The 26831-nt window shown below is 37.0% G+C and overlaps 1 protein-coding gene across 12 annotated transcripts in view; it reads right to left on the bottom strand.

Annotated features, from left to right (window-relative positions):
• Positions 1–26831, bottom strand: part of LOC139114653 (uncharacterized abhydrolase domain-containing protein DDB_G0269086-like) — a 53150-nt gene that overhangs the window by 3993 nt on the left and 22326 nt on the right. For 2 of the 12 annotated variants that reach the window (XM_070676489.1, XM_070676490.1), the window contains 6 exons: positions 23517–23594; positions 18988–19226; positions 18319–18443; positions 14093–14229; positions 13605–13634; positions 162–2596 (listed from right to left, as the gene is read on the bottom strand). In XM_070676489.1, the coding sequence (XP_070532590.1) occupies positions 162–2596; positions 13605–13634; positions 14093–14229; positions 18319–18443; positions 18988–19226; positions 23517–23594 (3044 nt within the window). Of the gene's footprint in view, positions 1–161; positions 2597–13604; positions 13635–14092; positions 14230–18318; positions 18444–18987; positions 19227–23516; positions 23595–25453; positions 25887–26831 lie in introns of those variants that run through there. The other 10 variants (XM_070676493.1, XM_070676494.1, XM_070676497.1 and 7 more) reach the window with 9 other exon arrangements.

The following is a 26831-nucleotide window of genomic DNA, read 5'->3' as shown; positions in this document are numbered from 1 at the left end:
TACGAAAAACAGTCTTCAGTTTTTTTTATTTAAATTTACAGAGTTTCACCTCACAATGCTGGTCAGAGGACAATACACAGCATTATTCTGATCATGGCGAACTTGGCAACATCGGACACACCTCTCAAGTTCATACAAATATATTCAAGCACTTAACTTACCAGTAAATTTTCAGTTGGTACTGTGTGGTTGTGTCTCACTGCAAAGTTATCCTCATCATCCTCAATCTGATGCTGTTTCTCACCAAAGTCATCAGTGGACCAATCAATCAACTTATCTGGTGAACCAGACTTCTGATCAGATGCAGATTCATCTTCAGGTGAAGATTTGCCAACATCAATATTTTCATACAAGAGGGTCTCCTTCTCAACATTTTCATACACAGGGGAGCTGTCCTCAGTGTCCGATTTGCGATGATATGAAGTGTTCTGATAGAAATTCTCAAAGTCATCGGCGTCTTTACTGACATTGAACTCTGGTGATTGCGGGGAGTCACTTTCTTTGTCTTCACTGGCAAACAGCTCTGCTGCTAGATCGCTAGCATTTTCTCCACGAGTGTTCTCCTGGTCACCTTCATCATAATCACCATGTATAAATGATTTTGGTGTGAGCTCTACCTTTTCTGATTTGAATTCAGCGTGAGCGACGTCACCAACCTCCCACTTGCTCTTCATGGCACTCGCACTAACTGACAATTTGATATCTTCTGTTGTGTCCGTCTCCCGCACCGCATCCGATCTTGTTTCTGGCTCGTTTTCACTTGAATATCTCGCTTCATACCCTTCAAAATCTTCAAGAGACTTGGGACTTGTTTCCACTTTCTCAGACTTGAACTCTGCATGACTCACATTTCCAGTTTCCCATTGGTCTTTTAGCGTTCTGGCACTCGTTGAAAACGTGCTGGCTTCGTAACGATCCGATTCTCTGACCACATCTTCCCGTTGTTCTGGCTCATTTTCATAAACTTGTCTGTCCCTGAATTCATCGGACTCGCCGCTCTGACTTCGAGGCACATCTACCTTTTCCTTCTTGATGACAGCGGCAGTTTCAACCTCTCCCTTTTCCCATTTATCTCTTAGATTGCGGGCGCTACTACTGAAAATGTCACTATCAAATGAGTCAGACTCTCTGACGACGTCATCTCGTTGTACTGGTTCATTCTCAGACACATGTCCACTCTCGTCTTCTTCTTCATCCCCACTCCTGGCGGGAATTTCAACTTTTTGTTTTTCAATTCTGGCGACAGTTTCAACCTCTCCCTTCTCCCATTTATCTCTTATGCTTCTGGCACTACTACTGAAAATGTCCCCATTGTACACATCTGATTCTCTGACCACGTCATCCCGTTGCACTGGTTCATTCTCGGAAACATGGCCACTCGTATCTTCCTCGTCCTCATCTCCGCTCCTGGCAGGAATTTCAACTTTTTGTTTTTCAATTCTAGCAGCGGTCTCAACCTCTCCCTTCTCCCAACGATCCCTCAAAGATCTTGCGCTGGCAAATACTATCCTGTTTTCTTGATCGTCGTCATCCTCTCTGACTACGTCGTCTCGTCGCACAGGTTGATTTTCTGACACCTGGGGGTTGTCGTTTTCGTCATCGTGATCTTCGAGAGACCTGACTGGTATCTCAATCTTTTTCACAGTCTTTTCAGCAGTTTTCACCTCACCTTTCTCCCACATATTTCTCAGCTTTTTGGCGCTGGTCGTGAAAACTTCCTCTCTGTAATCAGACTCCCGTACAACATCATCCCTGGGAGTAGGGTTGTTTTCGCTGACTCCACTGGTATCCCTCTCTTCTTCGTCTTCAGATCTTGCAGGTATTTCCACTTTGGTTTTCTCTTTCACCTCTACATTATGCACCTGACCACTTTCCCACTTGGCAGTCAGTGACTTTGCTCCCCCGTAGGTCAACTTGGGTCTCTTTTGTTCAACCATCTCCTTCCTCCTCTCCTCCTCGTTGTCATCAACTTCATCCCCGCCATCATCTTCTTCCTTCTCATATCGGGGAATCACAATCTGTTTTGGTTTCGTCTCGACTTCCTTCACCATTCCTTTTTCAAATCGGTCCTTCAGTGACTTCAGCCCACCAAAGGTTGGCACGGGGGCAGATATTGGTTCGTCCGACTCGCGCACTACATCATGTCGTACTTCTGGTTCATTTTCTGCAAATTGTTCTGTGGTGGCTTCTTCTTCGTGATTAGTATGCATCGCTAGCTGTTTAACTTCAACTTGATAATCATAAGACTTGGATACTTCATTGCTTTCTGGAGATCCTAATTCAAATCTCTCTCTGGCAGATTTCAGACCGGCATATAATGATCTGGGCTCCTCTTTTTCTTCAGTAGCCCTGACAACATCGGTACGAAGAATTGGTTCATTTTCGGCGACTTGACCCGATTCTTCACCGATTTGTTCTTCTTGTTTATATTCTTGAGTAACTACACTGTTGACTTCTCCATGTTCAAATTTATCTTTGACGCCTTTCAACCCGACGTATACATTAACGGCGTCTCTATCATTTTCTTGTTCTTCATTAGGTCCTGAATAATTTTGTTCCATTGTAAAATCTTCTGATGAGTCTGTTGGTGTGATGTCTGCAAACAAAGTCCAAATAATATTTGTTAATAATACAACAACATGAATCACAGTATGGTGTTTTTCCCCGCTAAAAACTATTATATGTATACTGTAGCTGTAGATGGAGAACAGGTCATTCCAAAATATCTGTTGTAAAACAAACATTCTCTAAGTAAGATATAATGATGAATAGTGAAAATTATTACATAAAATAATAAAAATAGTAGTTAACAAATATTTTGCGTACAGGTATTGATGGAATGGGGGAAAAGGTAACTGAAAAACAGACAGAATAATATGGAAAGTCAGGCAAGACAACAGGTGCAGGCATGCTTTTTGTTATTAACTGAAAACATTACACAACCACACCAACTGACCAGGGATGGGGGATCATGGCACAACCTAGTATAACATCACCAAAATATGCATATGCCATACAAGTAAAGGATTTCTGGCAAACCTGCAAAATACTTGCCCACTTCTCATTCTTATCATTGCAAATATCAATGTCTCTGGTAGCCTTTCATAATCAATGAGTGGAATAACACTCATTAGGACACCAGAGTGCAGGATTAAACCAGTGCTAATAGTGAGGGTCCCGTATTCTGCAGAGTTGCCAGATTTTCTACAGCACATACAGTGTGTGCTCACTGCTAATGTGACGTAACTTCTCTAACCAGGATTTGTCACTACATCTCTTTCTACAGTCACTGGTACATGCGTTCAATGTACACTTTACAATGTTACATGGTATATGCCTGAGTGGTACCTTTCAAATGAATGGAATATTTTGAAGTGAAATTGTGTGTGTTTGAACAAGATAGGTACATTTGTCATGTCTTGGAATAATTATCACTTTTATTGGTGACTGCGACTGAGTCCCTGCTACTGTGACTGTTAAGACAGTTATGGCTGAAGCTAACATATGTCAATATTTTACAAAGCACAGAATTATCGCACACTGGAAATTTTACAACATTGCGATTTGTTTACTGGTTCTGACAAAAGCCTGACTGTATTACATACATCACTACACTGTAGCTATGCTCTGAGCTACTTATATTACTTAAAGATGTGCAACAACCGTTTGATGTTTAACTCCAGGTTTGGAGAATGCTTAGGCTTACAGAGGATACAGGAGAGGCAGCCCAGGGTAGATAGACGTACATGATGTGCGTGACTCTAAAGTGACATCCAAATAGTGAGAGGTCAAGAAAGGGGGAAAAGCCAATGGTCACCATATCAAAGAAAGGACCAAAATGTTGTAAAATTGTAAGAATGAGATAGTGGAATTCTGTCTTGTACATTGACAAAGATTTGATATGTTTATAAATACAAGTATATCTGATGAATAAGAACCCTTTTCTAGGATCAGCACACACACACACACCTGTCACTCAACTTACAAATAACTTCTGATACAACAATCACGTTGCAGAGCTGTTGCTACAGATGCCAAAATGTGGCCCGTAGCATTTCATTGCAGAGCAACAGAAAGATATTGTATGATTTGTAATAATAAGCGGCACAGATTGAAAAGGCCAGACGATGGACATATGAAACACTGAAAGCAGACTCAAGAAAATGCTGGGTACTGAACAAGATGTTTACTATACAGATCGCCTATAAAATAGCATTTTGAGACTTCAGATTTTAAAGTAATTTTCCTCCTATCCAAGGGATGAAAATGGAAACATATGGTAAATGTAAATTTTGCCCTTCTTCAGATTATGACTTGTTTCCATGGTGTGTGAGATTTTCAGGTGAATCTGAATGTCAGATACATAACTTCTGGACATCCGTGTTTATCTGTCGACAATTTTGTATATGACTTTTCAAGAATAAGGTACCCCTTGTATCAATACACTACAGTTGTCACACCTCCTGCAAAGCACCATGGGAAATTTTCCTTGAGATGACTACATGACCTGTTCATGTTACTTTGAAGCAAAACTTTATTGCTGATGTAAACAGATGTATTCAAGTCTGTAACAGCCAGTTCAGGAGTGCAATACTGGTGCTTTTCTGGGTGTTTTCAATACATTCTGGATTGATAAACCTTCCTACTGTTCTTGTGAAGTTGCACGCACTGCTGATATGATTGCAGATTTTCAGATGTTGCAGATTTTTGGTGACAAAAACAACATGATTTACTTGAATAATTTTGAACGAGAATACCATTACATGAAATACATTGATAACTTAATATTGTCTGGCAAAGGGTAACTTGTCACAAATATCATGGTTACCGTCTTATAGATCATGTCAAAGTTCAGTTTGAAAACAAGATAGAGAGGCTATTAATCCACTTTTCTGTTCACCACCGGATGTCCTACGATTTAAAATTCTATTCCAGCTATATAATTACTAGGGAAGAGTATGAAATGCAATTTTATGAGCACAAGTTTTTTAGAATCAAAATCTAGAATTAGAAATGCACCATGCACAAACACAGAAAAAGAAAACAAACTTGTGGTATTGTAGCATGCGTCCACAAAACATGACCTTTAACAAAATATCAGTCTTTGAAGAATGGTTGTTGAGAATATTTTGGAAATGTGTGATGTCGAAAGATGCCCATCAGACTTCCTGCTAGATTGAAGGCTGGGCTTAAATTGTTGATGCTTGGAAACTCACTGGTCAAAGCCTAAGTAACTGCAAGATTTCAAAAATTTTTCAGAGTTTTTGTTCACTGCATCAACAACAGTTTCTTGATCTACTCCAATCAGCATGTGAAAATACCCAGTATTCAGCCTGTACACACAACAAGCATAATCATTATATGCAGGCTTTTTGCTGACAATAAGTCTTTGTTTTAGACACGACTTCAATTATCATACACAGCGGTTAACCTTCCACATCAATGCACTGTCTATACAAATAGAATACTATATTTAGCAATGTGCTGTAGGAAGTATACCAGAAAAGTGTGCTGAAAGAGAACAAAATATTGAAAAGTTTTTCAAAAATTACAATTACTTAGGTTTAAGAAACTCAACAACCAAAGTTCAAAGGCTGGCATTAGACATGAAAAAATATCAGAAAGCGGAAAATCAAAACCAAATACACAGAGGTAGACATCGAGCATGTAAATTGGATTATTGTAAATTGTGGCATGTGAAGATTTTTTACCAAGGAGTGTTTTGAGACCTACATGCCATCTGATGTCAAAAATGCTTGCATGGCTCATTATCTACTGCTTCAGTGGACAAGTTTAATTTCTCCTCCAGTTGAAGAACCTCTGTGGAGTCTGAAGAAGGGAGATTTCAGAGCTCAAACAGCACATGTACATTGTTAGCAAACGATAGTCAAAGGGTGAAAAAACGAATATCGTAAAAAGAAAGTTCTAGTTTGTAAACCAGTGAAACCTATGAGAAATTGGATGTGAGAGGTCAGTAATCATACATGATAGAATCTAACGTCAGAAATACAGAGAGGTGAGATCTCCGTGTGTTAGTACCATGTGAATTTCAAACTAAGAAATAAAAGGCATAATGAGAGATTATCAGTATCATTTACAGTGCTCATGTATTGATTAGTGAGTTCCAAGTGAGAACTGATTAAGTTGGTGTAACATACAATGCACAGTTGATTCTTTGCAAGAAAAGATTGTTATAACTGCAGCATAGAAGAGTCAAAATCACTTCTTCTGAATCATCTTGGTTGTCTTTGTTTCATGGAAATTATAAAGTTTATTCTGCAGGTGACAGATTAATACGGTGAGTCACTTGGCTGTAACAAATCAGTTTTTACTCAACATACCATACTAAGTCATTGGCTGTCAGAAAGTTGCTACCAATCAATGTAATTTCTCATTGGCTGTAGCAAATTTGCTCAAACCACATGTACTTAGTAATTGGCTGTCAGATATCTACTCTATCACTGCTTTTAGGTTCATGTACATGTACAAATTGTAGCACTTTACCTACAGGTTCCTCATAAACACCAGAAATTACATGATCAACGACTTTACATATTTTTGTATATCTGTATGATATTTCTGTAAAAATAGTGTGCGTACTAATATTGGGCAATGAACTAGTGTTATATTTAAGTTAACAAAACAGTCTTGATAATTTTCAAGAAAACATTACAAACCAAAATAATTTCAAAAGATGATGAGTTTGTCTCTTTTAAAGATAACTTAACACTATTGTGTCTGGGGTGGAATTTCTCATAAGCCTTCTGAGACAAATGCTGAATTTACACTACCGGTACAAGAAGTTATAGAGACTTAATACATTTCAGCTGCTATTTTTATAACATTTTTGTTAGTATTATTTGTAAACTGAAAAGTAAATGTGCCCCAAAATTATAATAATTATCAGCTATAAATTGCAACGCAACATTTTCTATAAACTCAAAAAAATTTTCTTGGTATTGGTTAATATGAAGTGCAAAAAACTTAGTATTAAATATTTTCAGCCGAGAGTTATGATGAAGATATGATTGACAGTTGGTGAGACTCTGTAGTAGGCCAAACACTGTGTTTGAAACATTGTGATTTACATGTATTGCTGAAATATGTACAGAATGTGTTGAAATCTGTTTGATTCACATTAAGACTTGCAGAGTGTACGGAACAAATGTCACTTGAGAGAATGATACTGTTAGATGATGGGGCTGTGAGAGTGGCAAGACACTGCTAGTTTATGAAACACAGTTGGAAACCAAGACATCAAAACTAACAAAAGGTTATATTTCATGAGTATTTTCATCATGCTTCACAGTATGGGAAGAAAAAATTGATCCTGAAATACATGTAGTATAGAAGTGTTGTGGATACTTTGACACTTCACTGTGCATCAGTTGCTGATTGGAATATATACGAAACTTTTCCATTGGCATGTACATCATAAAGTACTTTGACACAAGTCAGCACTTTCTTTGGGTAACTTTATACAAAAGGACTATAGTCAAGACTAATGCTGGTTGATACACTTGCACATTTCAGTGTTAACTGAAGGAAGTTAATATCAAACCAAAAAAATGAACTGATTCAGCTTATACGATAACCTCAAATTGGTACACCAAATGTGAGCTAAAAAACAATGTCATCTTTCATTGGAGCAGAGCACTGGGAAATAAACCCCAATCAATGCAAAGAAAATGAAAAAAAATTCAAAGGGGTATGGGCTTCCAGACAAAACAACAAGAAATTGAGGTTGATCTCAACTGATCTTTTGATATTGTTTCTTCATATTCTCTTCCATGATGATAAAGATTTTCATTTAATGAGGATGAACATAATTCATTATCTTTGCTGTTGGCATGATATATGAATGGCAGCCGTTACTGACATTGTTGGATATACTATGTCTACAATCCATCAATAATGATGTCCGTGATGATGTAAATGCTGACAGTAACGAGTGCTATTAGCTCAGATTTGCAAACTGCAGCAATTGTAACCAGCATTATGAAGAAGAAAGAGCAAAATGTCACACAATTTGGAGTCAAGCCGTGACTGATACATGTATCAGCCATGTTTCATAACTCATTTCAAATGCACCTTGTTAGCAATTCTTAACAATTTGTTTAGAAAAAAACAGTTGCTGGTTTACAAATTAGAAAATTTCATATTTCATTGACACTTGCAAAGTGTGATTATAAATCTTTTCCAGAAATTTGAAAATTACTGGTACTGCATTGCCTTGCAAATGTGTTCACAAGTTTGAGTTTTTCTATGACTGTTAATACATTGGGGAAATTCTAAATACATTTTATACAGTATTATTCTAGTGTTTAAAATACTTTTCCTGGTACATGAGTTCCCCTGAGTTTTCAAAACACAAATGCTTATGATAAGATAAGCTTGCTGGCGATGTTGGAAAGCAAAAACTCTCATGAAAATCTGCCTGTTATAAATGAATCAACTAAAAAGATTTATAATATGATAAGATTTTCTGCACTGAAAATACACTTCCCCTTGCCCATTTATTACAATTCTATTACTGTGACTTTTCTTTTTTCTCAAGATATCATTAAAGTCATGGCAGAAGAATACTTTCTTCACAAAACAGGGCGTGGTTGAATTAATAACTATAGGATATAATTTAGTAAATAATGTTTGTGACAGGCATACAAGTATTTATGTCACTGAAAATAGTTCTCGTGTCAAATTTCAAAGAAATCTATTCCAGGTTATCTGAGGAAGGGTTGGACGGACACACTCATGCACATAAACTCAGGCACTGAGATAAAAATCTCAAGTTAATGATTGATAAGCATGCATGAATCCTTTCCATAATTGCCTCGGGGTGTGCTTGCGGAATTGCCATAAAGAAATCGAGGTCCCAGGGAGATGTATAGGCAGAGGTAATGAAGGGGAGGGGAATTCCCCTCCAATGGTTCAGAATTAAAACAATTCTATCTCCACCTGACAATTCTGATCTGTCTCCTGTTTTAACCAATTCAGCTTTGGGCTATACCGATGGTATTTTGAGAAAAACCTGTGTTTCAAAAATCACAACAAATGACAGGCTGTCAGCGGCGAAGCATGAAATCACGTAAACCAAAATGACATAACACACTGGTCTTATGTCAGCATTGAAGGACATCCCAGCAAGGCCTTGATTGAGTGATGGTTGCAGATTTCATGCATGACTGTACATGAATAAACTCTGGATAACACAATTCAGTTTCTTTTAACCAGCAACGATGACCAGCCTGATATAAAACCTCTACAACTTTCAGTACAGTTCTGCAATGTCTTTCCTGCAACCAGTCTATGATGATTATATACCGTACAACATAAAATGTACTGGAATCTAATGTATGGGTTAACTTTTGTGAAATTTGACTGACTGCTTCTCAAGACACTGCCCTAAAGAATACATAACTAAAATGTAAAGGTTTTTTCAATTGTGACTTTGATTGGTTAAAAAATATTTTGAATGAGACATTCCTCTAAATTCTCTATAAACCAAGGGTTCAGGAACATCAGTGATATGAACAAGACGATTGTCAAACAGTTGTAATATACACAACATATCAAATGATATGCAGTGACTATGGGGGTATACTTCTGACACCCTGATTCCTGCTCAAAGTCAGGCAAAAAGTCTTGGAGTTATCCTGGATTCTGTTCTTACAATGTACCCTCATGTCAACAATATCTGCCGTTCAGCTATTTTTCACTTACGACGCATTGCAAATATTCGCAAATATCTTTCTAGATCAGACACGGAACAGTTGATTCATGCTTTTGTGACATCACGCATTGATTCATGTAATTCGCTTCTTTATGGTCTTCCGAAATATTCAATTGATCGCCTTCAACGTATCCAGAATGTAGCTGCCAGAATTGTAACTCGCTCAAGAGTCACTGAGCATATCACCCGATTTTGTTTCAGTTGCATTGGCTGCCTGTGTCTCAACGTATTGTTTTTAAGATTCTTATATTCACCTTTAAATGTATCCATTCACTCGGTCCAAGTTATCTTTCTAGCATGGTTAATTTGTACGTCCCAACCCGTAATCTAAGGTCCGCTGACCATTTAAACTGTGTCAAAGCAGGTCGCGCACAAAGAAATATGGGGATCGTGCGTTCAGTATTGCTGCCCCCTTTTTATGGAACAATCTTCCAATTGAGGTTCGTCGCTCCCCAAGCCTGACAAGTTTTAAATCAAGTCTTAAAACATTTCTTTTTAATTCTGCTTTTAACTGAACTCATTCATTGTATTTTTTTGTTTTTGTTTGTTTTTAATTCTTGTAACCTTTTTAAAATTGATTGTATTTTACCCAGCGTCTCTGATCACACTATTTGTGTGGATTTAGTCGCTTTATAAATGAATAAATTATTATTATTATATTATTATTATTAATTACACTCTACTTTCATTGAACAAAGCCAAATTTGGCAATAAACAAATGAAATGGAATTTTTGAAGGCTGTTTGCAAAGTTTTCACTGGAATACACATATCATTAAGCCTGTAAATCATTGCCGACTTCTTTGCCTGTAGGCTGTAGGTCAATACATTGACCTTCACTCAGTGAATCTAGTATTATCTGTTACAGATTACACTATTGCCTTGTGCATGTCTAGTGCTTGTCTGGTGCTAACTATGTAGTCATTATGAGACTTTTATATCTGGGTTTCAACACCTCAGAACATTAACGCAATAATCTGGTATTTGTAATGGACTGTAACAAACAATTAGCTCATTCTTAAAATACACTTGAATTCACCACATAATTTAAACAGAACATAAACTATCAAAGCCTAAAATTAGAACCATTTTTATGGCACCGATCTTTCCATTTTCTGCATTGCACTTCCACCTAAGCACTTTGAAATGATGACGAAAAACATAACATAATACAATATTAGATAGGTTATTAAGCATTTTCCTCATTGTAGTTTTCATAGATTTGAAGGTAAACTGCTTTCTTCAACCTTCAAATAGTGAGAAGACAAGAATGGAGAATGAGGAGATAATGCGAATCAGTTTTGGAAAAATATATTTTTTCAAATGGCCAATAAATCTCCTTCATTCTTGACACGATGAAAATAAAGTATTTGTGTTGAATTTGCGTGACTGATCTGATTTCAGTGCAACTGAATTTCAACAAAGATCATGTTCGTGATTTCTTATAGCTAACTAGAGTTCAAACTGGGATAATATGTCTGATGGCACGCCCATACCCATGTATGAGGGACACAATACCCAAGTCAACGCTGGACAAAACCTCCTTTGTTGCATACATGTTTTGGTAGACTGAGGCAAAAGTACTTTTCAACTCCGCTGTACACAAAAACACCCTTAACCCTTAACCGAGAGTGGTAGCAAGTAAAGCTTGTGCCTGAACCATGACTTAAAAACATCTCAGATTGACTCAGCTTGCTGTTTCAACAACATCGCTTTTAGATGTTAACTCACTATGGGTTTGGACCATTAGTATTAGTAGCTTGGCTTTGTTTAACAATAGAACTGCACGCTGAAATACATCATGTAGTGATAAAATACATTTAGATTTCTCCTGAGTTTTGATAATACAAGCTGCATGAATGCTACAGATCAGAAAAAAAGTGGAGTGCTCTGCATTTACAGTATTGGGACAACATCAATAATCAATGGAGATGTGTCAGCAATGAAACGCATTCTTATCTGTCTAGCAATATATTATTCTAATGTCAATTTGAAGTACAATGCAAATAATTTTACCATAGAATGAAACAAATTACCCTCCTAAATTACTGTATTCAAACAGACTTCGCTGCCTTCCATTTCATTTGCAAATATGAATTAATATGCAAATCAGACGCTTAGGCTTCAGATAATCTGGGCACAGCTTTTATTGCCCTGATAACTGCTCTTTCATTTAAGCCTCTTGTTTTTACCAGCTGGATTGAACTGATCTAATATACACTAAGCAAAGCATGGACTGGGCACTGCCTAGACTGTAGGGACAGAGATAAACCTGTCGACAGATGTGAAATTCTACCCTCTAAAAATCCTTCAGAAAATCTCATAAGTTATTTAAGGCCATCTGCGACTGACTGCACCCATTTCTCAAGTACAAGTCTCATCAGGGTCAATAATCTCTTGGATTGGGTCTTCCTGTGCTTCAACCCCACAGTATACAGAAAAGTCAAATACCTTTCATTGTCAAAGGGTGCGACCAAGGGTGGCCTGCATTGTATTTCGGAAAATGAGGTCTCTACGGAATACGATATCTGGCATGAAATTTGGAATTAATAGCTCACGGGTGTTTAATTTCTGAAAAACATTAGAGGAAATGAATAACGGATAATATTTTATGCCATTAACATTTTCTGTGTACTTAAAACAGAGGTAATTTTGAAAACCTATTAAAATTTTCAGTGTGCTAGGAAATTGAGGTGATTTTTCAAAATACTAAACCCTTGTAAAGTGTTTTTAATCTTTAGCACCCTTGTGATTTATGAAGCGACTGTAAACAATGGCATGACTCCATCGAAACATAAAACCATGCTGGACGTAAAAAAAACTACACCGTTTCCTGTCTATGGTTTCTCTGCCTGGAATTACACTCAGATTTCTGTCTGACCTCTCCGCCCTGCTTCCAAATAAAGAAGTCTGACCTCAAAGTGAACATTACCATGGACAGAAAGTGTCAACAGGACAAACAAGACGACTTGAATGACAGATGGACGGTGAATTGGAGAAGTACACGTGAAGGAGGGTGTGTTCATGTGCTTGAATTCAATATACGACAAAATTTGACCATATATCACCCTCTTTCCTTTCTGTGAAATTTTCCACTCTACTTTTGTAAACAAGTTCTACACTGCCAAAGAAAACATAAAACGGAAGAATAAAGCCTGCAGTGTTAGCTGTTTGATAATACAGCACAATACGATCTATACAGTATTCAAGTGTCTTTGCTAGTATACTTAGTATGCGCGATGAGTAGCGATGACGTAATGCTAGACGGTTTTATTACTCATTCCGTCTGACAACGTTTAGTGAATCAACTTCACTTTGAGTTTCTCATTTTCAGTGGTCAAAGGACATTAACATATTGCAGTCGCACTCTGCTCGGCTGTGCAAATCATCATAATTGCTCAGAATTGGTTTTTTTTTAGGCGAGTGAAAAAAAAATCAATTTATTGATGAAAAAATTTCTTTGTGTGGCGAGCGAACAGTTAAAGTGTACCTCATCACTGTAAATCACAATGCAGGCGTGAACAAAGGAAGCTACGGTTAATATCAATTTGACAGAAAACATACATCAAGTGCACAATGGAAATGAATTTTCAGAAGTACAGAAGTCTGACAAAGTGATGGTTTAAGGATGCTGATGGAACTACAATGGGATATTTTTGTTATCTCTGGAAGTGAGATGCTATCTGAAAGTCCTGGAAGGGGAAAACAAAATGGGCAGACTTTGATATATGATTTGGCATAGCAAGTCACTATATATGGATATGCTGCAAAAGCCTGATGCTGGCACACAACGTTAACCTGAACATGTGCGGCACAGCCAAATGCCATGGAATGAACGCAATACACAGAGAAACTGATTTAAATAAACTTACCCATACTGGAAAAGTGATTCGTCTTAAGTACTGCTCCGAAAATTTACGATACAAGAAATAACACAGTAACGGAGTGAACACTATTTAAGTATTTCGTGTGCAAATGACGTAGTAAAACAGAAACAGTATTCGGAAACTGCACAGGAAGGAGTGAGGTATGTGCAGAGAGTGGGTTGACTATGTCATACAGCACCGAGATCTCGATCAATAACCTTGGGGGCCTACACTCCAGTCAGAGGAAGAACAGCATGAGTAATGCATCCAATGGGGGCTCTTCTTCTTACTCTACACACCCCAGACACATTGGTAGAATATTTACACTCGTAACCTTTGCAGTGCTATTGATGTGCAATGAAAACAGCGCCCTCGGAAGTCACCAACATGCAAAGATACTGGAAATGTGTCACTTTCATAACGAAATGGCAGTTTAATAGTAAGTGTTAAAAAATCTGAAAGTAAATGAAATTGGCAAACTCTTTATCACTTACCTTTATCCATCTTAGCTGGTTTGGCGGCCGAACCTTTGCTTTCAAATCCATCTTTGTAGTTGCCCTTCAGTTTGAACAACTGTGTGAAATGAGGCTTGCAATAAATCTTACCATTGATTGCAGAATAACTGCCGACTCTGTGGACAAATTAAACAGGAAGAAAATATACAATGACTATACGACGTGGAAATTACTTCCTCTCAATCAAAATTCAGAGCAATTTTTGTCATACTAATATTATTTTATTTTGAAGCCTGAAAACTGAGTTCTCTTCTGTCTTGAGATGATAGTTTCACTCTGGTAGACTGACAATTTCACTGTGGTAGATTGGAATTAGTATTAAAGTATGTGCTGTCATCAAACATGATTGTCGATACACAAAAAATTCAATTAATAGTACATGTCTAAAGGTATGAACATTGTTTATGCATCTACCAGGTACAAAGTTGACGTTTCATAAAAATTTATTTCACATTGACAACAAAAAATGCAACACATTCTGAAATCAAACATGAAATGACGTTGATACAAAATACAGCTTGTGTCAGGTACATCTTCATTGTTTGAAGAATTCAGCCTCACCATCATGGTTTGGCCCAAACTCATTGTTTTTGATGGTGATTGTGGACCTGTTTACAGGGAATGGGTGAATCAGTTACGCTCACTGGGAAGTATTTCTTGTTGGCACCAGAAATTACAGAATATCTGATAGTTTTCTACATCCGTTCTGTTTCTATAAGCAGGATACAAATTATGTCTTTTCCACAATTCTTTCAGCTGTATCCTTTCAGCATATCTCAGAATGTTGAACCATACAACTCACTTCCCTGATAACAAAAACTTCAAACAAATAATGCCTTGGGGCAACAACTGTTTTCTCTATGTAATTTTGTATTAGTATATATGATTCTGCAAAGGATTAAGATTGTTTTGGCCAGCTTGTGAGATATCTCTGCATAATTTCAAATAAAACGAAAATTCTGTAGCTAGCTGTTATCCATATTTGGAACATGCAACATCCTGTGTACAACAAGGTCAGCCCATCCTTCCTGTGTTCGTTGTCTGGAAATGCAGGTAGCCGGAATCACACAAAATTTTAGGAATACGTCATGGATGTGATGATGTTCTACGGCCACTGCAATCATTTCCTATCGTCATACATGTAAGTGTACACATGAATCGAATATTTCTCATCATTTATGCTGTTACTCAATTTTGACATCAGATACGATAACAGTAGCTTTTCAAGTGTCCTGTGATGAATTCAGTTCAAACGTAGTCACCACGTCTTGTGAATACTTCAGCTGGTGTCATTGGGCTATATCCTGTATTAAAACTCACATCAAAACTAGTGAAGTCGTTCTCAAAGAATGCAGGAGGTATGAAAACAGCAAGGGGTTCAATTTTCATCATGCTGTTTTTTAATAGGTATTGTATTTCTATTTACCGCATTGAAATATTATCCATTTGGTTATCGCTGTAATGTAAGCCACAGTGCACGAAAAACCTTTTTTCTTGTCCTATTGTAATGTGTTGTTTGTGCCCACAATGCCTCTACATCGGTTCTGTTTTGTGATTGCAATAGGATCTACGTGTTGACACCTCTGTAAAGTGCACACATAGCTTTCCTATTATTACAAACGGAGTCAAAGTTGACTGAGGACGTTCACACTGAAGATAAATGGCTTGTTTAGATGGTGTGTATTGACCTGTAAATCTGTCTGCTTTCTTCACTAATCTGTGGCAGAAACTGAGATTCAAAATGTACATGCATAGAGAAGGCTCCATATCTGGATGGCTTTCCAACTTTCACCATAAAAGCTCATCAAATGCATGTCATAGCTTGACTTCTTATAGGGATACACCGGCAGACCTTGTCCAATGAGGAAAGCAAATTTTAAAATACATTACACCGCATTTCAAGAGTTAATCAACACACTGCAATTTTTATTGTCTATGATACTTTGGTTACACAGCCATGCTTTGTTAGAATGAACAGATAACTACTAGGAAGTGGCATGGTTCTGGTCTTGGCCAATGTAGTCTACGGATATGTGGAAGTTTTTACTGAAATTGAATAACGGACACACATAAATCAGTAATGAAAGCCAAACAGCGTAAGGTGGCCAGGAGACAAATGACAACATGAACATCCAGTGTAGAAATTCAGCTCTTGTATGTGTATGATTGCATATTATAAATATGCTATAAATTTGGACTACGAATATTGCCTATCAACATACTTGGCAATTAGGTATGGGCATAGATGAAGCAAAAGGACCTTGTAGTTTTATGATATGTGTTTTGTATACAAGTCAATGTCATTGATGTTTGTATATACAATGTCACATGCTACAAGTACTTGTGAGGGTAGCTGTAAGGGAAAGGTATTGTGCAATGGGCACTCTTCCTGCATGAGTATACCGTACAACATACTTTGTCTAGCAGCTCTAACTCTTTGTTGCAGGCAACATTTGGAAACGACACAACCATAATTCGATAAATTGCCCATTTGAACCCTGAGAACATATTTTCCGTGCGATTTTGACATTGTGATCCTAAATATATGTTCCACTAGCGGTAATTTTTCAAGTATTTTCTGGTATTTTTGTTTCAACTGTGAAAACATGGTGTGTGATCTATGTCAAAAAAGCTTGTACATGTGTAGAGTCTGACTTTATTTTTTATAATTGAACTTTACACCAGACTTAATTCACTTGTCGACAGTAATATTGCACATTGTAGACACTGTATTGTTATTTGTAAGACTAAAATTTTACTTGAAGGAGACAAATGAGAAAATATTTGTGTTTCACAGAAGAAACATAATAAAAATGTTGTCAAGGGTAACAGCTTTTGTCCATTGAACCACAAAAGTTTGCTAAATCAGACCACATTGACAACGGATAATTCAAGTGACAATGGAAGGTATTAGGCACTGATATACACTGACATGCTGTTTACGCGTAGACTTTACTAAAATGCAGACTTCATCATACAATTTATGATATTATGCAGTTAAGCTCCCTGTCAGAGTATGAGATTTATTTCAACAAACATTCTCTTGTAGCATTTGCAGACAACACATATTTCAATAAAATACAATATTGGTAAATTAGTAGCAAAAAAATAAAACCGGTAAAACTTTGTGTGTTTTATTGAAATTTATTGATGGTAAATCAAATCCAGTGTACTTGTACCACTCTGGTGTATTTACTGTCTCTGGATTTTACATTTCAATCCAGAAGGATTTATTCAAAATTGCCCCTGTTGAAGGATTTATTCACAATTTACTGTTTGCACAGATAACTGTAAATGGTATTTTTTTGCTAATACAACATGATTGCAATTATAACTTTAATAAACTCATTTATGCTGATCAGTGAAAGTGGCTTGATTCACATTAATTTTATTTACGTCAATGTGCACATGTTTTCACCAAATGCCAGTGCATGATCTGTACAGGCAAGGCGTGTTTATCTATTGTCAATGATAAATGTTTCATACAACACATGGTAAAGATAAAACGCACAGAAGAAAACGACATCATGACAATGGCTTTATTCACACAGACTAAAATGGCGGCTTTCACTGTGCTTTGAAAACACAATAGATTCACCTGCCACATTGTAATGCTTCGGTTGACCTGGTGGAACGAGACATGGTACCTAAAATGTCAGGGATACAAAGATTTGAGCTGGTGGCTGTTTTGAAAATTAATCTCCCAGCGTCACTGCTGACAAACAGGGGGCAGGGTGAAACAGCGTTGTTCCTCTGATGTGTAATATATTCACCTTTGACCCTTCAGACAGCCAATGATTTGTGAGCCGGCCCTGCCATGTCCTTCACATGAGTTCAACATTTGGACCATTACAAGGACAAAGTCATTCATGCATTTCATTGCCAGTGTGGTTTCAGTCAAACAAGAACTTAACTCTTGTTTACGGAGTACAGATGAATACATTAAAGAGCTTTACAGGATAATTAAACCCTCATTATCAATGTATGCATGAACTTGGTAGTCTAAAGTTTACAATAATCACACAGGCTGGACTTCAACATTTTTTGGTCAACTGACAGCAGAACATAGACTGTTTGACAGAATTCCTCATTACAATACCAGTTATCTAACGGTAAGCTGACAAATCAATAATTATTAAATAATCCTCAAACAATATTCGAAAATGAATGAGGAACAACAAACTACACTTTTTTTTTTCACATACCTCAGAGTCATCTTACATTCAGTGCATCTGAAGCAGGGCTTATGGAAGATCAACTTATCTGCCACCAATTTCTCCATTTCATAGACACGCTTTCCACAGTGATGACAATTCATTGTGTTACTGGCCTGTAATGGTAATAATAGGACTGCTTTACAACAGAGACACAGAATGAATATTCACAGATTGTACAAGGGTATATGAAGCCTGGAGGCAGTGAATTCATATTCAATTGGACAATAGGCACATTATGAGCATGATTGTATAGATGTTGACAAATTTACATTAAAAAGAAATTTTACTTCGCAAAGATCTCTTATATAAAGTTCTGATGTCAATAATCAAGTGATCAGTATTTGTGCTCACAATATCTGCAAAGCAGATTGTACAAGCATTGTGTACGTGTGACTTATATTCTTGTCTGAGAAAATCTTATTTCATTATCAGATCTGTGCGTTGAACACATAACATCTGTAAAGGTTATGTAAAAACATGTAGTTACAATTTATTATTATATCACATATACATACTGCATATATTTCATTGCAAGATTGGTTAATACATAACTGACATTAATGAATGTACATATGTACAAAACCTACTTTTGCCCAGAACATTCCACTATGAATTTTACAGTCCTGGGGCAAAAAAGGTCACAAAAAAGATTCTCACCTGTACTTTATCTACTGATAATGTTCTCTTACTACCATCCCTTCGGGAATAGTTTGGTAAAATGGGTTTGCTCTTGGCCTCCCCTGTAGAATCACTCTGACTGAATTTTGCAAAGCGACCTGTGTCCAGCCTTTTGCTGGGTTTGCCAGCTGCAGAGGTTTTACCAGCTTCCCCTTGCTCAAACTTGGCAAATTTGGACTCTGATAATTTCTTGGTCGATGCAGAGTCTCTCGGAGAATCTAAACACATGAAGATCATAAAATTAGCAGTCCATTTGTACAAGTATGTTGTTAGGCGTGACACGATAGAGGTAATTCACATGCAAATATTCAAACAAACAAAAGGTGAGTTTTTTTTGTTGCAACAAAACATTAGAGCAGCAAGCCAGCACACATATATAAAGCTGATAGACAGACACCTTGATTAGAACATGGAAATGCTGAACAAATATTTCACATGTAATTACACCTTAATGTAGAGCTGGAAAATTTCATGGAACACCGACGATGAATATTACATGTACTTGGTGGGTCAGTAAATGTCTATGGCAATATTTTAAACATGGACATGATGATACACTAAACCCATACACAGCTAAAGTTTAGTTCATCCCAATTGTTTTCAATGGGGTGGTTCAGTTTATATGCAGGGAAATGGGGAGAAGAGGAGGGGGAGGGGAAGGGAGGGGAAGGGGAAGGGTTAAGCAAGCATAGCATTAAAGGGCAGTGGTCAGAGGGTAGTAGTTATCAGTATATCTAGGGTAGGTATACCAGTATGTTAGGTTACTTAGGGATCAGCTGGTGGCTTTACTTCTATTTGACTTACAAAATGCAACAAGGCAGAAATGGCAATGTGCCAATCAATGAATGTATAGATTCTGACATGTCCACATCAAAGGTGACATTCATTTTCAAAAAGATCTCTTAAACAGGCCTGTATGGTATTCAAGTGGTCAGTATTTGTTCTAACAATATTACAGCGCTGTAATATAGCAGATCTAAATGAGAAGTATGGGTATACATAAAAAATTTGATGGCCCTTGAAACTTTATGTTGTCCTTAGTGCCTTGCCCCTATTGTGCTGTTACAGGGGTCAGCTGTACACCTACTGACCCATACAATTAATGTACAGGTGGGGCATCAATTGAGTTCAGTAATGTGCATGGTAAGTATCAAGATCTAAAATGCTGTATTCACTTGCCAAGCACTCAGTCATAAATCCGTTACAGAAAGTCCTGACGTAAATTTACAATAAAATATTTAACAAAAAATATCCTGTACAGCTCATGACGTCATAGGACAATTATTAATGATTTTAAGAAAGAAACAAATGACCCTGATGGTGACCTTGTCTTGCTGAAACCTTAGTCTTCTTTCAAATTATTAATTGCTGATTGTTGATTATACATTACAATCACCTAAACTGTTTTTGACACCTCTGTTTTATCTGAGTTTATTTTATCCGACATATTTGCTATTATTAGTTCATGCACTAAAATAAACCATTCTGTGGTTAGAATAATCTGTCTATAGCTATTTTTAGCTCAGTGGTCGTAGACTGTAGCTTCCTATCAAAATTTGTGATGACTTAACCGAGAATGTATGTGTCTATAATGTCCATATCATTCATGCACCTGGTGTACAGCTGTTTAAAGACTCATCCAGAAAGAGGTTGACCAATCACAGAACACAAAGTATCCTCAGGGTGTGTGTTATTAGACAGTTTAGAATGTTATTTCAAATTTCTGGAAAATTCTTGCGCCGGACAAATACTGACCACAGGAATGTAGTCCTGGTATTTAAAAGACCTTTGACCCCGATTGTCGAGGTAACTGTTGCTTATTACCTAATTAACATGCACACATTAGGTAAAACACACGGGTTACACACACAGATGTGAACTCTAATTGTCTCATACGTGACAACTTTTCTAAAAGATCAATAACCTGTGGGGATAAAGTAGGTAAGGGGTTGCCGGCATGTACCTTATCTGACTGTAGAAACATGCAGTCATTGTACAAATGACACATTGTACAATCGATCAGACAGTGGTGATTATTAAGGGATCAAATGTCAACAAAATGTGATATATATGTTCAAAAGGATTATTAAGTACACATAATTGTATGGTAGACTTGAAATCCATTGTATCATTGATCATGTGACCAAACCCAAGTTTTGACAGCTCTGCCATGAGGTGACCTGTCAAAGTTGAGTGTAGCCACTCTATGATCAATGAAGACAATAATCTTTCATTGAAAGACGTGAAACTGCTCATTCAGAAACAGCAACTCTCCCCATTGGTGACCGCCCCCTTTTTGTATGGATTTTACTGCACTGAGGAAAAATAATTGGGGATAATTACAATAGCTTGAAAAGTTCAGATTTGGGATAAAGATTGATGAGCTATAGTTTATGCGACATCTATCAACATTGCAATGGCAGACCAAAATGACAAAGATAATGACAATGATAATAGCACATGTCATCTATAATTCCTGTGCCTGAAAAATTACATACATAGGTGGATTTTGATAAAAACAGACAGCAATATCTACAATATTGCAATCATAGACAGTTTCTGTAAAAATACTTGGACAAAACTTCTGCAGGTTTAACCTTCCAAGGCCTAACTTCCTATGTATAATTCAGGTGCATTACCAGAATGTCAGGCTTGAGAAGGATGATCCAAATAGACTGGAAGATCTATCACTCATCAAACTCTCAGTGAAGAAGAATCGATGAATCTTTCAATTTATCTTTATATATGCCGGGTCACATTTGCCATGCAACAGATACAGTGCACATAAACTCGTTTATACTGTAAGTCAGCCATATTGAATTGAACAGCAATAAAAAATAGTTGGTCACTATATGATACGTTTTTGGCAATACAATGCAAAGTTCAGATGGCAGGAAGTTACATATAGAGGGTATATGTAACACGGACATAAACTGAAAAAGGAAACGATAAAATGGTGTTGCTTCATAGAAAGACAGACAGAACAGAGTAGCAAGCTTATAGGCATGAATAAACAGTAATATATGACGTCTGACAGCTGACAGCATCAATCATCCAGAAATGAATCCACATATACCTTTAAACATTCATACGTACACATGTACACTGTTGATAGCATTTAAAGTTCCCATGAAAAGCTCAAATTACCAACAAAATGGTGTGTGGGTGTGTGTGTACGTGTAATTTTTCATGACAGGCGATAAATGTTCCAAATCAGAAAACAAATACAACAATCTTTAAAACACTCTGCAATATTGATAAAGATTGATGAGAAAACACCCTCCACCTTCCACTGAGAAAGTCTACCCTACAGTACATCAGTTACACACCTTGAAATTGTAACAGTAAACTCTTGGACAAAAAGTAGTCTGGAGATTTTAGCAAATGCCATGCATACACCAAGCCAGCCACAAACAGCTGTGATAGACACATTGGTAGAACACTGCTGCCTCTGCCGTGACAAACTGACCAACCAAAATTCTTTATTATACCTTAAGCCCCCAGCCACCACTACACAATCCATCACACAAACCCTACAAATCTACATAAATCTACAATGTCACACTTCTAATTTGAAATGTATTGGTAGCACATAAAATGATTATGTGCCATACCTACTGCAGTCTTCAATTTGCCAAAATAAAAAATTTGTACTTGCAAAGAGATGTTAACTGTGAAGCATAACATCCTTTAGTACAAGTGAATAAAGCGTTTGGCATAATCATCAATAGTGCCCAACAATGGAAGTTTACCGTTACATTCATTACTGAATTACTACAGAGCATTACATGTACAGCTTTGCAGAATGACATGTAACGGAGAATTTGATGGTGTGCATCTCATATGAAATGATGATACGGATGTATCCTGATGTATCAGAATAAAGTGATGGTAACCATGGCGAATGTATCTGTTCTCAACTCCATATTGTTCTTGTTCTTATGTCTGATGTCTAAATTGTTTTTCCCAAGTTGATGTGACAAGTGAGTCCCTTAAACTTGGACATGAAAGATGATTCAGAATATGAATCATGGTTTGACGATTAGAAAAAATGTTAATATCAAAAAAGATGGGAGAATGGAAAATGTGGTAGGGAAGAATTTGATGTTATAGTATGACTGTTGATGAAAATTGACATCAAAGAGGTTATGGTAACTTGCGATGAAACAGAATAAACTGATAATAACATTCATGATTATGTATGTTGCAGGTATAAAATGGAAGTGAAAAATCTACATTCTTTGTTGTTTCATAAGGTTAAACAAATATTCATGCAAAACAGAACAAACATGCATAAGCCAACATAGTTGGTTTTATCATCAAACTTATAACCAACTTATCATAGTTTTTGAGTTATTAAACAAAACTACCATGGAAAGAAAATAGAATCCAGCCAATAAATTAGAATAAAGAAAGAAGACGGGTTAGATGAAGCGATGAAGATGAAATGAAAGTGCCTGAATTTGTCAAATCAAAATATCATGGAGCTGAGAGTTAGTAACCAATACCTTGTAGACCTGTCAGCGAAAGGTATCGAGATCTACGTTCAGCAATTGAAGGAGGTCGCTGTCGTCTACTATACCTCTCTGTATAAGAATACCAAGTGAATAGGTTAGTGTGTTAGTTATTCAAAATTTTCAAACTTTATGTCAAGTCAAAGAAGCAAAACGTTAATAACAAAGGTCATTACAAAGTTGTGGCTGAAAGTAGATTTGTCAAATTAAAGCAAAACAGAAAGTAGATTTGTCAAATAAAGCAAAACATCATTATTGCATTTTTTGCAGAAATCAATATCAGTCTTTGTGATTTGTCTTTAAAATTATTGGTACTTTGAAGAAAACATGTAAAGCAACTCAGTGAACGGTGCTTACGAGAAGAATTATGACAACTGAGATATGACTTTATTTGAGTGCACCAACAAGATACATCAGAAGTTCATGTTCTGTATGTCAACCCTTTACAAATAATGAAATATCATCAGAATTTACAACAGCTATACTCTTAGAGTCAAAGTTACCATGCTTTGCATTGGTCATGTCATATCTCTCTTCTATCATTACAGCTTCCTTTTAACATCACTCATAAAGTGAACCCTCTGAAATCTCAATGTAAGGCCTGTATATTATTGAGGTCAGGGTTACCAAGTTTATGTCTGACCTGTTGAAATCAATACACATGAATACGTGTACAAGTATGCCCTGAAGATGCCACGTCATATCAAACTTGGAAATGTGACTAATATTTCTCTATTTCCCTTGCCTATTAACATTACACATCACAAGTATCAACTCACTGATGCATTAATAATGAACAGTGTGACTTTTCATACATGTGAGTTAGTATTCAGTGAGTAGTGCCGGACTGACAAGCTACGTGTACATGTACATCAATGATGTGAGAGTAAGGAATGAGGACAGATTCGCATTTGTACAGACATTGCCAAGAAGGTGGGGTCGCTTACAGCAAAATGTTCCTCGTAGGCAAACTGGCAAATCTACCATACCATCCCACTGATGGAGTAGTTAACTTGCTAGTTGGTTTATTTGTAATGAGACTAGCTCTGTGTCCTGTAACATAAAAGCAAATAACCACAGACCAGACGACTAGAAAATATACACCACGCCTTTTTGTTTGAAAAGCAGGCACATTATACAGGTAACAGTTATCATCACAATAATTTGCAGAGCAGGACTGATGATACAGAGCATAACTTATTGGCCTCATTGGGTAGGGGGGATTATCCTAAGCTAATGTCTGTACTTCAAAGATGTAAATTAATTTGGAAAAAATTTGTTTCTCTTTTGAGTCAAGCTGAAATATTGTTGACATTCTAACCAAATGCATTTCCTGATAGTTACTTCTGTATTTATACAAACAATTATATAGACTTTGTAACCACTAATATCTGTTATACAGTCCTATACTTTTTAAACATTTGATCAATTTCAGTCCGCTCTAATTGTTTGCATGTTCTATCTAGACCTGTGAAACCATCATGACCACCATAACTAACAGAATATATCAGTTTTGCTCTACGGGAAATGAAGCTGTATTTTGGGAAGTAGGAAGGGTGTGCCGACAAATAAACAACTATTTCTGGTACAACTTATTTGACCTTCAAGTTTCGGCACTGACTGGCAAGGTACCATAGACACTAATCCAGTAATGCACAGCAAAACCAGTGAGAAGACATCTGTCTTTTTTTCAAAATGACCTCAGTAGAAGATACTGCAAGTGTGCTGTGGGAAAACCACTCAGGAAACTATACCCACTTTTGAACCAACTACTTTATAGGCAGTGTTGATGATTCTTTTTGCAACTGTACAGTCAGTATGCATGACCTTGGTTGACTTTAAAAGGACAGCATTTACAATATATACACCATGACTGGTTCTCTTCCCCAGAACAACATTCACTGGAAGTACAGCAGTGACTATACACTTACCGTTCCCACACAGCACACAGATACTTCACCATGTAACTTACATGTAACAACCGCTAGGACTGCTGACACTCGACTGCAAAGAAAAACTTCCACCATCCACAGAAAAGGTGTGGCTGACTGTGATTGTGCCAACAGCATACGTTTACAGGAAGTATGCAGTCTGCAGGCGGTCTTTTTAAGAGCTATGAAAGCAGATGACCTGTCAGAGACATTGGTCTCCCTGGCAAATCTACCATTTTGAACCCTACGCCACTGTTAAGACCAACCCTACTTTTGTTCACAACAATTCAGTGGATTCAAGGCTTTGCGTGGTGGAGGCCCATTCAAAGAATCGCTCTGAATACTTGTGGCTGTCACATCAAAACCAATGCCATCCATGAATGAAGGAGCTTCAAGACTGAATCAGTTGATCAGATAAAATGAAGGTCAATTCAAAAACAAAATGTCATTGACACTGTGGTCTCATTTTGATGTGTGACATACAATACCCTATATTAAGTACACCGTACTGAGTCTCACACTGGTCAATTTCCTACCTAAACCAAAGCTCCATCAGGAAACCTACATTAGATTTGCAAATAATTAATGAGATAATACATGCCGGTTCAATGATCTTAAGCTATATCATAAACTGGAATAAGCTTCAAACCTACATCCAAAATTCCAAGGCAATTAGACAAGTAGTTTGTGAGAAGGAAATGTCTTGTCCTTGGAAACACTACAACTAAATAAAGGAATGGTATTTTCAAACTAATTTGAATAAATCTTTCTAAACCATCCCAGGGCACCAAAGTTTGACAGTGACTGGATGAGGTGCGTCTGAGATTCTTGATATTAAACCACTTGAAGCTGCACAACCATAGAGTACCAACATACATGTATGTAAAGAGAAAACGGGCGTAACTTTTGTTATATTTTGAAATTCTTATTCCCCATCAAGTATGCTTGATACAAAGTATTGGTATCACGTTGGCAATGTAAACACAATTATCAATGGACTGTGTACAATGTGCGACTTATTGCCAAAAAATCAATTCTTCACCAAATTAAATCAAAGTTGTAAATGATAACCCTTGACATCAATATTACACAGAGTCATGTATGAGCTGTATTTACAAGTCAAACACTGCGCAATTTGACATGATTTTGGGAGGAAAACAAAAAATTGTATTTTACAAACGGAACGAAAGCAATTGAACCTGCACTGAACCTTACAGCTAATGCAGATTTAGAGTTCTAAAACTCATGGATTCGTTGAACAACAGACACACACAAAAGAGCAAATGATCTAGCTAAACTTACAGTCTGTGTGAGACGGCCTTATGAACACTGCCCTCATTGTGCTGGGGCAATTTAAATATCCCATAAGAGGCCTGTG

This window comes from Ptychodera flava, chromosome 16 (genome assembly GCF_041260155.1).
Source record: "Ptychodera flava strain L36383 chromosome 16, AS_Pfla_20210202, whole genome shotgun sequence".
NCBI lineage: Eukaryota > Metazoa > Hemichordata > Enteropneusta > Ptychoderidae > Ptychodera > Ptychodera flava.
The sequence above is the reverse complement of the archived record's forward strand: the minus strand, read 5'-3'. Positions and strand labels throughout refer to the sequence as shown.